The following is a 14,782-nucleotide window of genomic DNA, read 5'->3' on the forward strand; positions in this document are numbered from 1 at the left end:
GACTCACGAAAAATAATTGCTTGCATTAACACAGCGACGGAAGAGCCACGACTTTTTCTCTCTTCTCGCCTCCCGCCCCCTTTTTCCGCTGTCCTTCGTGCTCTATGCTCGCTCGACGAGCATGGATGCGGAAAGGGCAGAGAGGGACACGTGTCGCGTCCGCCGCTTACGCTTCGCCAGACGGGCGCGACAACGGTGTTTATAGTTATACGGGAGCAACATAATTCCAACCGAAAAGCAATTCTTAAACAACTTTTCCGCATGTCGATCGTGATGACCGTTAAATTTCTGAATCCAATGCTATTACTCTTGTATATTATAAAATAAGCTTGGTACACTTTAGCGGAAAAAATTCTGCAAAGTTCTACGCAGGTTTGGAAAGTGCTACAAAAAATTTATATGAAAATGCTGCAATTGGAACACTTTTTTAAATTTTTATAAATTTTTCTATTTTTTGCAGTGCGTCGTTTCTGTAATTTCTACAAATTTCTCGGTGAAACTACGTCAAGTTACAACGAACTACGACATTCTACACATTTCTAAGTAGCTTACTATAACGAAAAATATTTCTATGAATAAGTACAAAGTTCTATTAAAAATAGGAATTGGTAAAAATTATCAGTTTTTTTCGTAAAAATATTTCTTTTTTCTTAGAATGTATTTGACTACTAAAATTATTTGCAAATTGTTCCAATTCTATCACTTTTTTGAAGCATTTCTTAAATTTATATAGAATTTTGTAGAATTTTTTTCACCCGAGTAGGGTCAGTAATAATTATTGTAGGCAGAAGAATATTTTATTCTTAAATGGAAAAACACATTTAAATTAGACAATGAAGATTTGTGATAATCTCATAATGTTTTTGATTCAACAATAGACTGATCTGAAAAAAATTTTTTCTTAATAAATCACAATAACCCACAAAGAAGCTCATTTTGTGGACTACTAAAAATACTTCATCCCGTGGACAAAGTTTGTTGGGTTTTCCGCGGATGCATTAATTATAATGCATCGCGTCGTTTCTTATGGGAAAGTGCTTGTCCGCACAGTTCCCTGTCGACGATGTTCCGAACTGCGTAGCGATTAATCATCGTACATTATAACATCAAATAAATTTTTATGTAAAAAGTATAGCTGAAATTTACACGTATAACTCTTGTATAATAATTTAATCTTATATAATTCGACACAGAACAATTATCGACCTTGCAGCTTTTTTCACATTACTTTAGTTCTATATAGCATAAGATTGAGCACGTCAAAAATATTTTTAGTCTTGTTATTAAAAATCTTTTTTGAGAGCACAAAAAAAGATCCTAAAAGTTCATAAATATTTGTTCAAATTTTTAGAACAAGCTTCTGTACGTTTGGACAAAAATAAAATGTATTAAAAATTCGATTATTTTTGAAATTTCGAGAAACTTCCATGGATATAAATCGATCGAACACGGATAGACAAATTTGGTGATTCTTATTAAATACTTAATCTACATTCCAAAATATCCTCTCCGAGGGAAATTTTACACGTTACGTGTGCTATGTATTTCGAACAAAGTTTTCCTCGGAAAGGACGGTTTGGAATCTTAGGAAAATTATTTTTGGTAACCAATTACAAGTGCCAATTATTTCACCCAACATTTGGTAGTTATTACCAAACCCTTTCTTCAGGGCACGATTGGGTGTCTTGAGGGCCTAAATATTTTTGAACAGTTATTTCGCCTTTTTCAAATGTATCTTCATTCGTGACAATTCTTGACAATTTATGGAAACGTCGTAGAGGCTTGCTGCGAAGACAGTGCAGGTAGTCGACGCTCCTCTGCGTGTCGCTAAGGATGTAAGCACGGCTTTTGTCCGCTTTTGTGCGGAATTTGCAGGCCGCGTGGGTGAAGCTTTCATTCTTCTTTTTGTCTCCCCCTTTCTTCTTTGTTACGGACGTCCGTCCCTTTTAAGATGGAATACTACATGCGGGTGAGGTCCGAAGCGACCGGACATTCCGGAAAAATGTTTTCTCGCTAACCGCTTACCTATCCTCCCGTTTTTCCTGTTCTCTCGCTCTCTCTCTCTCTCTCTCTCTCTCTCTCTTTCCCTCATTCTCTCGCCGGACGTCATTGCGGCTCGCACGCAATGCGTGCGTTTGCACCGTGGAAAGCCGTGAATGGTACTGCGATAATATTAACACAAGATATACGTTTTGCCGATATATATATACATATATGTGAGTACGTATATACGTACGCTGACCGTCAATGCTCGCAAGTGGAGCCTTTTGTTGATAGACGACGACGACGATGACGACGACGATATACACACGCACGTGTATCAAGTGGGCGTCGATAGCCGTCGCCGTCACACGGTGGCGAGCTGCGTGACGCACGCGGACATTCGGTCTGGAACCATTTCGGAATACTCGTTGACGTGTCAACGTGAGTAATCGCACATTAATACGTACGCGGGAATTCGCGAGAGTATTAAGCCTGGCGCGAGATGAAACGTTCTCTGGCGATCGAAAAATTTCTATCCCAAATAGAGTAAAATCAGATAATACGAAATAAACTGCTAAACTATTAATATGGAATAGGGATTTATTTTTTTTTAGAAAGTATCGTATTCGAGTGGCAATCGCTGAAAGTTATTGCAGTATTATCATTATTTCTATTGTTATATTTGTGCATCCTGACTTTCTTATAAAAATTGTTTTTTTTTTTTACACTTTTAAGATTTTTCTACACTTTTTCCTATTTTATAAATTGTAAGGTGTTAGAACAACCAAAGTAATTTTAATGTAAACAAAATCTTATTAAATGTAATTTTAAGCTATCAAAATTTTAACAAAATTTGTATTAAACGTGAATTAGCATTTGGGTGAAAATTCACCCACAGTAACACTCCAAGTTTTACTCCTTAAGATTCTACCATCATCTCGATCGGGTATTCAGTGTTCGACCGATTTCTATCTATAGAAGTTTCTCGAAATCTCAAAGAGTTTCCTGCTCTTTATCCCCTCCTAAAAAAAAACTTTGTGATGGGAGAGACCTTTGTGAGATGCATTATGTGCGAGCAAACATAGTTGAGACTCTTGGAGATGACTATATACTGCATAAGGTTGCAATAAGATCAAATGCGACAAGAATATTTTTTAGGCTTGTTATTAGAAATCCTTTCTGAGAGGGTAATTTTTAAAATTGAAAAAAAGATAAAAGTAAAACCTAGATTAAAGTTAATCTGCATAGAAATGACAAATAAAAATGTAAATGATACACATGGGCTGCGTTACAAAGATTCACGCCGTCAGTACTGAAAATCTGTAATGTACGTAACGTGTATCATAGATTTTCAGTACTGACGGTTTATATATCGGAACGCAGCCTGAAAAGGACCAGTAAGCTCGTAATCACTCGAGGCCTCGTAATCATTCGTTCGAGCAACGTGCGAGCGGAGAAAGCGAGGACGAGACGCGTCGAGCTGCTCGGCTGCCTGCCCGCTTGCAACAACATTCCTTTGTTAGAAACCAATTCCTTAGCCAATAACGCCCGTCCGTGTCTGAGTCATAACGCGATCTGAGCCGAGTGACTCAGGCACCGAGACCGCCAGCAATGTCCTGACGGAGGACGCGGCATCCGGACCTGTAGCCCGATGTGCACGCGCTGTCCGCCAGAGTCTCGAAACCGCTCTCCACGATATATCCCGAATCGGACGTGTGCAACCAGAACTTTCTGTCGGCGCGACACGGGACGGGGCCCGCTTTACCGGGAAGGGCACATCTCGGCTCTTGCCTACAATTTATCTGCTATTATAGAGAAACGATAAAAACTGCGATAATAGGATAAGTAAAATAGGATAGTGCTCGAAACGTGATACTCAAAAGAGAAGTGTTTAATTTTAAGATATTTCGGTGTCCGTTTCTGAAATACTTAAAAATGTTTTAGACCGTGTTTAAATTTAAAACATTTAAAACTGAAATCTGTAAGAAGCTGGAACAGCCTAAAGCATTTTTTAAAAAAGTATTTTAAAAACGGAGATATAAAAAAACGATGTTCATAACTCAAAATTAAACGCTTCTTTGAACATATAAAAAATTTTTCGTTGTCTATATTTGTATCGGCGTAAAGAACTGAACGATTCAACGCGAAGATCTCAGACCGATAAAATATTTTTTGAATGACTCAATTCCTGTAATTTTTAACCCTCAAGGTATCATCATGGGTGTTCCGTGTCCGACCAATTTAAGTCCGATTCGAAATCTTAAATATAAAGAAATGAAAGAAATATATATTTTTTTTATTTTAAAAAAAGTGTGATAATACATACTGAAAAAGATTTTGGTAATAATAATTGAGCTTTGGTAAAATAATTTGAAATAAATTTTTGATTAATATAATCAAATATTTAATAATATTTAATAATTATATTAATAGTAAACTAACACAATAGTAGCTACTAATCGGTTACTAAACGGTTATTAAACGATCACTGAATATTACTAAATATTTTGTCATATTAACTGAATATTTAATTGAAATTATTTCACTAAAGCTTGATAACTAAGTTTGATTATTACTATCAAATTTTTTTTTAGTGCACCGTATTGCATAAAGAATCAAAGTTAAAATTAGGGCTCAAATAAACGATTCGAATGCATTATAAATGTTCGATTTGGTCGAATAGTTCGATGTAAAAAAAAGAGCATCTAGGTCGAATATTTCAGACAGTACAATTGAGAAAAATTTCCGAAGAATAACGATCGGATTATCCCGTCAAAAAGTACACAAACGGATATTTATGATCATTTAGATCGGCTAAAAATTCGATCATGATTCATTGGGAATAAAGCTATCGGAAAAAAATATCTGTCCGTTACTTTTCGAACAGATAATCCGTTAATTTCCGAACATTCCCAATGAACCGTAGTCGGATTTCTGTTCGATCCAAATATCCGTTTGTTACTTTTTGAAAGGCTAATCTGATTGAATAGTTTTCTTAGTGTGAGGAAGATTGAAAATAAAAGAGCAATTTTTCACAAACTTTTCTTATCTACTCTAATATTTCAGAAAATCATGGTTCGAATTATAACAATTTCAAACTTTCGAATCTGAAGTGAGTTTGGACATATCTGTAGTTTTAATTCGAACTATTTAACGTTATTCGATCTTCAAATTCAAGCTGTCCGAACTATTTAATCATCTGACATTTTCGAGTACTAGTTAAAATAAAAACGCGTTCGCTTAAGGCAAAGTGGGCAGATTTTTAGGGAAATTTTGTATGTGCATCACGGATCGTGCGCGTCAGGACAAGGTAATACCACCTCGCAAAAAGAAAGCCGACGCGACGTCCGGACGGCACGGCACCTGCACATTTGCCGTTCTCCCCTCGGCAGCTCGAATATTTCCGGCTCACCTTGCGACCGAGAACGCACGATCGCGAACGGTTCGCTCGAGCGAACGGTGCATCGCGCAGCTGGCGGTTTTAAGAACAGATTTTTTTGCCCTCCCCAACACAGCTCCCGCAATCAGCACGAGGCGTTATCGCATCGGCCGATCCACGACGTCTTTTTTTTTTTTTTTTTGGCGGTAGGAGAGGTGGAGCTCGGCGAGATTATCATATCCTCCACAACTGAAAAGCGACGCTACGTTTCGGTAAAAAATATCACTTTATTCGAAATTTCGTCGTTTACCGTGAAACAGAAAGATTAGCGCTCGGTGTAAATGCTACATCAAACAGTACTCGCGGGGGAGTACCGAGGTTGAATGAGCTTCGACATCGATGCGTTATATCGTATGTGCGGTATAATAGAAATCCTCGCTTCCTATCGTTCCTTATCTTTAATCGCATTTCGTTCTGTACATTAATGCTCCATGAGGAAAAAGCGATATCTTATAACTGTATATCTGTACACTTAGACATTAGATTCAGCATCAAGCTAGACAATAACAATTATTTTTATTAATAAAGATAATTGTATAATTATTATCTTTCGTACTTATTGCAGTAACACAGCAACAGCAGTTTTCGCTACTTGTATCCGTTATGTAGAATATACTTGAAATATGTATACCTACTAGAGTATATTTTATGTATGTAAACATGGAAAAACTTGTACAAATTTCTAAAATTTCTTTAATGCAATGCAATTATTATATTCATATATAATAATTGTTGATACAATTGTAAGAAAATTTCCTTTGCTATGATACCACAATATACAAGTCGGAAATTAGCTAGCTTTATAAAACTGAATAAAAAATGTAATTATTGTTCAATTTAAAAATAGACGCTTAATAATGTTTCAAAACGTTAAATTAAAAAATAATAGTAGATTCGATATGACTCACTTTTGCACTTGAGAAATTTCCTTTTTTAATTAAAGTTTTACGATTTATCAATATTCAATTTTTATATTATTTGTTATACATATTGGATATTAGTGTATTTACAAAAGTCAAATTAAAAGTTCTTAAGCGTTCTTCATGTGTTATGAATTTAAAAAATGTCATTAATTACATTCATATTTTGGAAATGTTTTTTTTATATTGAGTAGATTAGTACTCAGATACTCGATGCATTTTTTTTTAATCATCTACATTTATGCGCGTGCACGCGCGTAAATATGGTAAATTCAATATAATCTAATTGATTTATAAATAAAATCTTTAACACATATACATATATATCATGTTAAGAGATTCTATAAATTTACTATTTATAGTATGTCTGCAAAGAATATTTAATTTCTATATTCTAGTTAAAATTCTTCCAAGTTTATTAATATATTAAAACAACAAAATATTTTCTAATATATGCATAACCTTTTATATATTTATCTATAATAGTAATAAATACTAATATATAGATGCGTTTCTAATACGTTGCGTTTCTAATAACAATTATTAAAAAAAACTATTAAAAATAAATATTCACAAACAAAATTTTTTGTAATACAATTTATAAAAGACATTTTTATCGAAATACAAATATATACATATATGTATTTAAAATGCAAACATAGCTATAGATAGTAAGAATATAAAAAAAAATCTTGATACCTTTTGCTAATATATTTGTACAGTATTGAAACTCATCATAGCAAATTTTGTTGTTTTGAGATATCAAAATCGAAACTCGCTGGAAGAATTATCTTATGAATAATTTTTGAGGAATTTAATAAAGTATATACATTAAAATGCATTAGCGATACAGGCGCGCAAAATTTCGTAGAGCATTTGTAACCGTTTTCGGTGTTTCTGACCTAAAATATTATAAAAATTCAAAAAAATATGATCAATCAATTAGGTCTTGTAAATCGCTAAAAAAATTCATAGCAATTTCCAATAAATAAATCAGAATTTGTTTATAAACGTTTATAATTTATTAAGCAAATATAGAAACACTGTTTGATTTTTGTGTGAAAATTGCTATGAATTTTTCCGATATTATTTATATTTGCATTCAGTGTTGATATAAAATTATATGTTGCATACCTCGTGACTGTACTATGAAATTCAAGTAATTGATCGGGTGTTGCTGTAGGAGCTCCACCTGCGTTTTGCGACGGCATTGTTTTAATTGCTTCTTCCAGCCATTTTGACATGAGCTGATAAAAAACATAAGATATGATTTTGTCCATGTAAAATGTGACATATATATATATATATATATATATATATATATATATATATATATATATATAAGATAGGAACTGTAATAAAATACATACGTCTGCATCATTTCGGGTAAGTTCTATAATGACATCTGCTACATCGGATTGCATGTAAGAAGACAAATCAAACACTGATGCATGTAGCAATTTTATAACTAATGTTTGGCCTTTTTCTTGCAATATATTTTGTACTAATTGTCGTCGTATCGTGAAGTCTGATCGATCCTGAAAAATAAAAAGTAGAATATTGGAGCTAAATCTATCTAATTATACATATATTATACAGATTTTATTTTACTGTCTTTTTAAATAGTTTATAAAGGATTACCTTATAAGTGCGGCCGCTATGTAAAAGATCATAGAAGAATTTCATTACTGAACTATTAGCGTCTCTGTGATCCAAACTGCAAGCCATTATAGCACAATCTACAACGCTCCCAATAGCAGGAGAATGTAATAAAGGAATAGGAGCCCTTTGAAGAAACCTTTTGTATAAAAAGAATGAAACATGAGGCAAAATTTCTATAAAAATGTCAATCGATAACATTAATTAATTCATCGCAATACCTAGCACACAGCCTAAACAGATCATCTACAGTATCGGGGTGATTTTTCAAACCGTCTTCTTGTTCCAGAAGGGCAAAAGTAGGGCAGATGAAAGCTTGTAACATATTTAACAGATTCCATACACATTCCGAATCGGTTGCGTACTCGTCCACCAATATAGAGCCAAGATACAAGAAACAACTATGTTTATGTACCGTGTACAATGGTACAATCTGTACAGAAAGAAAAAAAAGAAATTATACGTATTTGATAAGTATTATATTAATAACGGTATAATTGGGATGTTAGACATCGTTATGTTCTGAAGTTATTACCTGTTTTACAATTGGCTCGAGCAAATGGGCAGCATGTTTGCCCACACAGCGCACTGCGAAACGTATACAACGGCAACATCTCTCCATTACTCTCACATCTCGTTGATATATTTCACATACATTTGACAATACAGGCCACATCTACGTACGAGCATAAAGAATGTTGTTAGTCGTTAAAAATTTCGCAAGAAGTTTTCTCGCTTTTGGTAACACTCACTTCAGTAACCACACTTTGACAAGGATGAGGTTTATTAGGGTCATCGATTTGAGGATTAGTATGTTTAAATATAGCGGCTAATCTATCCAGCCATATCACAGGATCAGTCTTTGTTCCTCTCTCGATTTGCTCTTCTCCGACTCTATCCACCAAAAGCGTCCATAGAGAACTAGCTTGAAAGCAGCACAGTTCTCTTATTGCCGGAGTAATTCCCTCGGGTGGTAACCTCGCCAAAATTATCGATACTCCTGTCGTAACAATTAGCAAATTTTATTATAAAAAAATTAATAGATAAGATTATGTATATTTTGTAACCGCATACTTTGTAATATATAACCTATAAAAATTTTATCCAACCTTTTAGTAGGCCAATAGCTGCGTCATTACTGATAGCAAAATTGTCAAGAGAACGTGCTATTTGCAAAAGTCCAGAGAAATGCGTTGTCATGTGCAACGGGCAAGCTGTACATATACTTAATAATGCGCCCGAAGCAGCACTTCCTAAACCTTTTTGATTTAAACAGTCTAAGAGAAAATTTAAAACTGGTTCTGAAATGACAAAATACATTTGAATATCGGTGAAATATCTGAATTGATGACAAGCATTTTTTAAAGTCTTACCTAATGATTGCGGATGCCTATCTATCCATTCACATAGTTCGCCTAGGAGAAGAATACTTGTATAGCGCACGGCTATATGAGTATTTTCTGGTAAATTAAGAATAGCTTCCACTACTTTTGGAACCACGTCATTTTCTTCTCTGTTACATAAAAATTCGTTTATATTATTTTATGGTCTTTATAACGCGTTTTCTTCAAAATATATGTAAATATATGTAAAAGAACCATACGGTAAAATATTTTTTGCCACCGCCTGCATTATAAAAAGCGCAGCTTCGGTCGAGTCCCAGGTAGGTGTGTGTACAGGTTGACCCTGCGGGCCAGGTCCTCCGGTGAGCGATGAAAACATTTGTCGGAAACAATGGCTACTTCCAACTACAAACACTACATCTTTTATCAAATCCGATACGCGACCTCGGAAGTCTGCAAACTCTTCACCTCCACCGCCTTCTTCCACGAGACCCAACTGGCAATTAATACATATTTTTAGTAATTATATCATTCTGTTGCCTCTTTTAAGATATTATTCAATAAAATTCAAATAGTAAATATACTAACGTGATCTGGTTCCATTTGGCAATGTCTACAGAGGGCACCGATCAGTCTCTCGATATGAGGTCGAAATACGGTATTAAGATCGTCACTATTTTTCTGATAAAGGACTTCTGATAACCGATACCACAGGTTAAAAGTTATTTGTGCAACCTTAAATAAAAGAATTGATTGAATTAATAATAACAATAATTTGTATTTATCTAATACAATAATAAATTAACATATATATTTTTTTTAAATACCTCATAATCATGATGACCAACACATGTGAGAACAAGGTCCAAAATTTTTATAGCATAATGCTGCTTTCCATCTTCGCTACCTGTCACCATAGTTTCTAGAAATGTCTCTGCTAGTTCCGTGAATATTCGACAGTAATTTATAGATCTGCAATATTTTTAATAACTAGGTTTATGCTACACAAATATACTTAAGTAAACTAAATAATTTACTTTTCCATGTCCTCGTGCGCAACAGATAAGTGATATGGTTGTTCTAAATTCATTACACTTGTAAAAAGGCACAATTGCAATTGTTGCAATTGTACGTTTGTTTCGTTGTCACTACCACGATTGGTATTGCTATCTTCCCCTAACGCTTGCAAAATTACACAGATGCAGTCAGTAGCCGTTTCGTGAAGTTGCGAAACAGCCATATGATTGCTGAGTATCTGAAAAGTAATTTGTTCGATAAAAAAAGAATAGAAAACAATTAAATCTTCCGAAAATATTTTATCAATTTCAAGAGACTTACTTGCAAGGCATAAACGACTACCTCACTCGACGGTACGGCTTTAAGTGGTATTGCATGAACGGTTATCCAGCTGGTAAAACATCGCAAAATAGTCACTTGGATTTGTAAATTATCACTGCTGTTTTTTAGGCACATTTTCTGCAATTACACTATATATGAAATGCCAATGTTAAAATAGAATGTGTGTATATATACAAATGTGTATGAATCAGGGTTGAGTAATAACCAGTTAAAAAGTTAAATGTTAAAGTTAAAAAATTAATAATTTTAATTTAATTTGAAATGTGTTAATTTTTTATTTCAAATAGAGTTATCTTTAAAACACATAAATTGAACTTATTAACTTTTTTCCTATTTATACAAAAGAGAAAAAAATATTTTCCCATATAAAAACAATACTTTGTTATTTCATATAAACATAAAAAAAATTAACTTAAAAAATATATTAATTTATTTGATGATTATACTGTAATTGTTTCAAAATTTAAAATAATTTTAAGAACATTATTTATATTAAATCAGAAAGTCGTATTATATTAAAAAATATTAAAAAATTACGGCGTTCTAATTCAATAAAAATAATTCTTTTAAAAAATAACTTTTACTTTAATTTAATCTTAATGCAACTTTTAAATGAGTTAATTTTTAATTATGCAACTTTTGTCATAACTAATTTTACAAATCAATAACTTTAACTTAATTTAGTTAAAAAATATATTTACTTGCCCAACCCTGAGGTATAAATATAATAGTAAAAATAGTAAAAATAGTTTATATATGCATATGTACGTATGTATGTATATGTATATATGTATGTATGTACATGTATGTATATGTATATATACATGTATATGTATATATATATATATATTTAGTATATGTATAGAAAAAACGTTAATAAATGCCGCAAGACTATGTAGAAGAATACGGTCAATAATTTCTTAGAGATTAGTTCTTTTTTTTAGTCTTTAGATGGTGGATATTTTAGATGCCTTTAAACTGCTTTAAGCTCGCTTGTCATATTAAGTATTAGAAATCAAGGATAACAAATTGAAAATTAGAATTCGCCACTTAACTAACTTTAATTTTAATCCATCTCATTTGATTCTGATTGATTGAATTCTAATCTCTGATCTTCAATATCGATTTGAATAAAAATGTTTATTTCAATCATCGATTAAATCAGTCATAATTATTAATATTTAATCGATTATTTTAGTTAAACTTAATCAATTAATTATGTAAAATCATAACAATTCATTAATTGATTACATTAATCACAATTATATATGTATATTTAAGATATTTTATTATTTTAGTTAATAACTAAATTAATTGATTAATTTCAAATACTGATTACAACCTATTAAGGAGAAATAATAAATTAATATATACTTTAAAAAACTTATTGTATAAATCATCATACATACCAGAAACTCTGTCACAGTATCTGCATTCGCACTGAGTTCATGTAATATATGTTGTCGATGATTAGCTCCCAACCTGTAAAAAAATTAATTCAATTATTTGTCACTTTGTGACATGAAATAAGTGACAAAAAATCACATTATACCTAAGTGACCTTGAATTTACTTCTTCCGGAAGTACCGTCATTATTTCAAGTAATGGCCAAAGGTTTGCAGTGTTTCCTCCAAATCTATTAATTAAATCTACCACTGGTTTCTGCCAGGAGGACATTTGTAAGGCCAGATCTGCTAGAGCTAGGCATAACTGTAAGTGCAAAAATTTAATGATAACGATTGGATAATAATCTATAGAACAAAGGTAAGAATTACAAAAATCTTTTAAAACAGTTTTATAAAGGAATATAAATAAGTACCTGAGTAACAATGGCAGAATTAGTATGTTCATTGATTTGCGATATATGTTCCATTAGGGAATCTCGCAATGAAGTATGAGCTTCTTGGGGTAACTCGTGGAAGGAGAGCTGAATTTTGGTACGCATTGTTTGTGCAGCAAAATAACAGGATTCTATATTTCGTTTTTCATGTAACATTTCATCAGCTATTTTCCATGCAAATACCTATAAAAATACACATACATAAAAAAATAACAAATTTTTTATTTCTCTATTATGAAGTCTAAAATATAGTAAATAATTTGCTCTACAGAATGATGTATATTATAATTGCTAATTAAATAATTGATAAAAAGAGATATGTCTATCAAATTTAGTAAGCCAAGGTTGTACTATTTTCATTGAACTCTTAACATATATTTTTATTTTTTAACAGAACACAAAATACAATCAAACATTTAAATTCTAATGTAATTAGAAAATTTTTAATCTGACTTAGTTAATACATGAATATAAAAAAAAAGATTGTTGATCAAAGTAGTGATTATCTTATTTCAGAAAAGTGTTTGAATTGTAATAAGTACACTTCTGAACATGGAATTTATATTTGTATTTCCCATAAATAAATAGTATTTTTTAGCACTTTTATTTCATGATAGTAGAGAAATTGACAAAGAGAGAAATTAATACTGCCAGGCCATTACAATTTGAAAAATTATACCTGTGTTCAAACTTAAACATTTAAATGTCTGCATGTTCAAAATTATACCTTCGAACAAAAAGATCAGTTTTTTGATCAAAAAGAAGAGCTGTACACAATGAAACTAGTAACCTTCATAGTTTACAACTTTTTTGCTGCTTTCTTAGTCCAACTGTGTCACTGATGAATAATTCAAAATTGGAAATTTGACCGAGTCTTCAAATCTCTGATTGGACCATAGAAGGATAAGTAAATTATTATTGACATCACACAGTGAGATTAGAATGATTAAATTTAAACTTCGAAGATCTTATTCAGAATTGTATCATGTTCGAAATTGCACTTAAGGCAGGAAACTCAAGTAAAAAATGCAACAATATTAGTTTCACGTCTAATTTGCTCATTTAGTACTTGATTGTTATGTAAAATATATTCTTGCAATATAATAATCTTTCCCTTTAAGGTTAGAAAGCGGCTTTCCATATTTTTTATTCACGACGCCGCTAACGCAAGTGTATCGAGAAATACGCTCGTATTTGATGTAACAAATAAAGATTAAATTTAGGAGAAACACATAGAGGAAACTTGAAAAATTTATGTTAAGAGGATCGTGTACTCACCGATTTTTGCAATTCTCCCAGCCATAATGACGCTTTTCCTGGTTCGGCCGGATTTGTATTGTTATATAAAGAAAACACGGCTTGATAAACGGTCTCCAGGTTCGGCGGCGAATCCATGTTTCAGAGAATATTCGGGTACCGCGAAATCTCCATGCAGTCGAACCTCCGGCTGACAAACGGATGCACTCGCGCGAGGCCGAACGTTTCTCAGTCCGATCTGAGGACCTAACCTCCAACGTGCAACGGACGGTATCGGGTGGCGCACCGCAAAGCCGTCATAGTAATTTAGGTTCTATTTAGCGGTCGTACCTCGTACTTCGGAAATGTATAATTTATATGTACATACAGAATATAAATTATAAATTATAAAAAACTCGTGCGCGAGAGGGGTACGATAGAAAGGGAGGAAATTTTGAAAAAAAGTACCGAAAGTGCAGTCAAAAAGAATAGAAGTTAAAGCTTGTATCAGACTACGAACTGAAAATTGAGAATTGCAAATTGAAGATTAGAGAATTTGGCCAATTAAACAATTTTATGCAATTTTAATTTTAAATTATTTTTATCTTCAACGACCCATAATTTATATCACATCACGAATTAAAGGTTAAATATTGCAAATTGAAGATTAGTAAAACACGTGTTTAACTAGTTTTAAAATAGAATTAAAATTATATATCGGAATTATTAATTATGAATTAAAATTAAATTTATCTAATCTGTGATTCTCAATGCGTAATCTCATATGGGTTTAGAGCTAATATTCATAATCAATTTATCAATTTACTTTTATTATTTATTTAGATATTATTTAAAATAATTCTACATGTAAAAACAATTGAAATATTTGATCAATAATTAATCTTTTTTTAAATATTTATTCTAATTCCAATAGTTTGTGTCGGAGTAAATGTGTTGTGTTGAGTAAATGCAGTTGTTTTTGTTGTTCACTTTACGAGAATTA

The 14,782-nt window shown here is 32.3% G+C and overlaps 1 protein-coding gene and 1 long non-coding RNA gene across 4 annotated transcripts; both read right to left on the minus strand.

Moving 5' to 3' along the window:
• Window positions 1-907: 907 nt before the first annotated feature.
• Window positions 908-2,744, minus strand: LOC120357743. Its single transcript, XR_005574766.1, has 2 exons — window positions 2,026-2,744; window positions 908-1,943 (listed from the first exon to the last, which is right to left on the minus strand). It is a non-coding gene; the product is annotated as an uncharacterized LOC120357743 (long non-coding RNA).
• Window positions 2,745-5,629: 2,885 nt separating this feature from the next.
• On the minus strand, window positions 5,630-14,175 carry LOC105194289 (transportin-3). Of its 3 annotated transcripts, none has more exons than XM_026131793.2 (18): window positions 13,822-14,175; window positions 12,523-12,726; window positions 12,256-12,413; window positions 12,113-12,185; window positions 10,683-10,820; window positions 10,382-10,599; window positions 10,172-10,316; window positions 9,933-10,079; window positions 9,605-9,840; window positions 9,375-9,514; window positions 9,111-9,302; window positions 8,754-9,001; window positions 8,537-8,677; window positions 8,223-8,434; window positions 7,984-8,140; window positions 7,713-7,880; window positions 7,477-7,589; window positions 5,630-7,244 (listed from the first exon to the last, which is right to left on the minus strand). In XM_026131793.2, exons 1-18 carry the CDS (start codon window positions 13,936-13,938, stop codon window positions 7,184-7,186), a joined length of 2,868 nt encoding a protein of 955 aa, XP_025987578.1. In that variant the 5' UTR covers window positions 13,939-14,175; the 3' UTR covers window positions 5,630-7,183. The 3 variants fall into 3 exon arrangements, with proteins under 3 accessions (XP_025987578.1, XP_025987579.1, XP_025987580.1); XM_026131794.2 differs by having other exon boundaries at window positions 12,265-12,413; window positions 13,822-14,040; XM_026131795.1 differs by lacking the exons at window positions 12,256-12,413; window positions 12,523-12,726; window positions 13,822-14,175 and having other exon boundaries at window positions 10,683-10,831.
• Window positions 14,176-14,782: the final 607 nt, after the last annotated feature.

The sequence above is a fragment of the Solenopsis invicta genome, chromosome 5 (assembly GCF_016802725.1).
Source record: "Solenopsis invicta isolate M01_SB chromosome 5, UNIL_Sinv_3.0, whole genome shotgun sequence".
NCBI classification, from domain to species: Eukaryota; Metazoa; Arthropoda; class Insecta; order Hymenoptera; family Formicidae; genus Solenopsis; species Solenopsis invicta.

Bases quoted from the DNA above. Each gene is read 5' to 3' on its own strand.
- LOC105194289 (XM_026131793.2), bottom strand. From the start codon at position 13,938: ATGGATTCGCCGCCGAACCTGGAGACCGTTTATCAAGCCGTGTTTTCT. The intron at 9,841-9,932 runs GTTAGTATATTT...ATTAATTGCCAG, and splicing joins GCCAAATGGAACCAGATCAC to TTGGGTCTCGTGGAAGAAGG. The intron at 8,435-8,536 runs GTAATAACTTCA...CTTTCTGTACAG, and splicing joins TCGAGCCAATTGTAAAACAG to ATTGTACCATTGTACACGGT.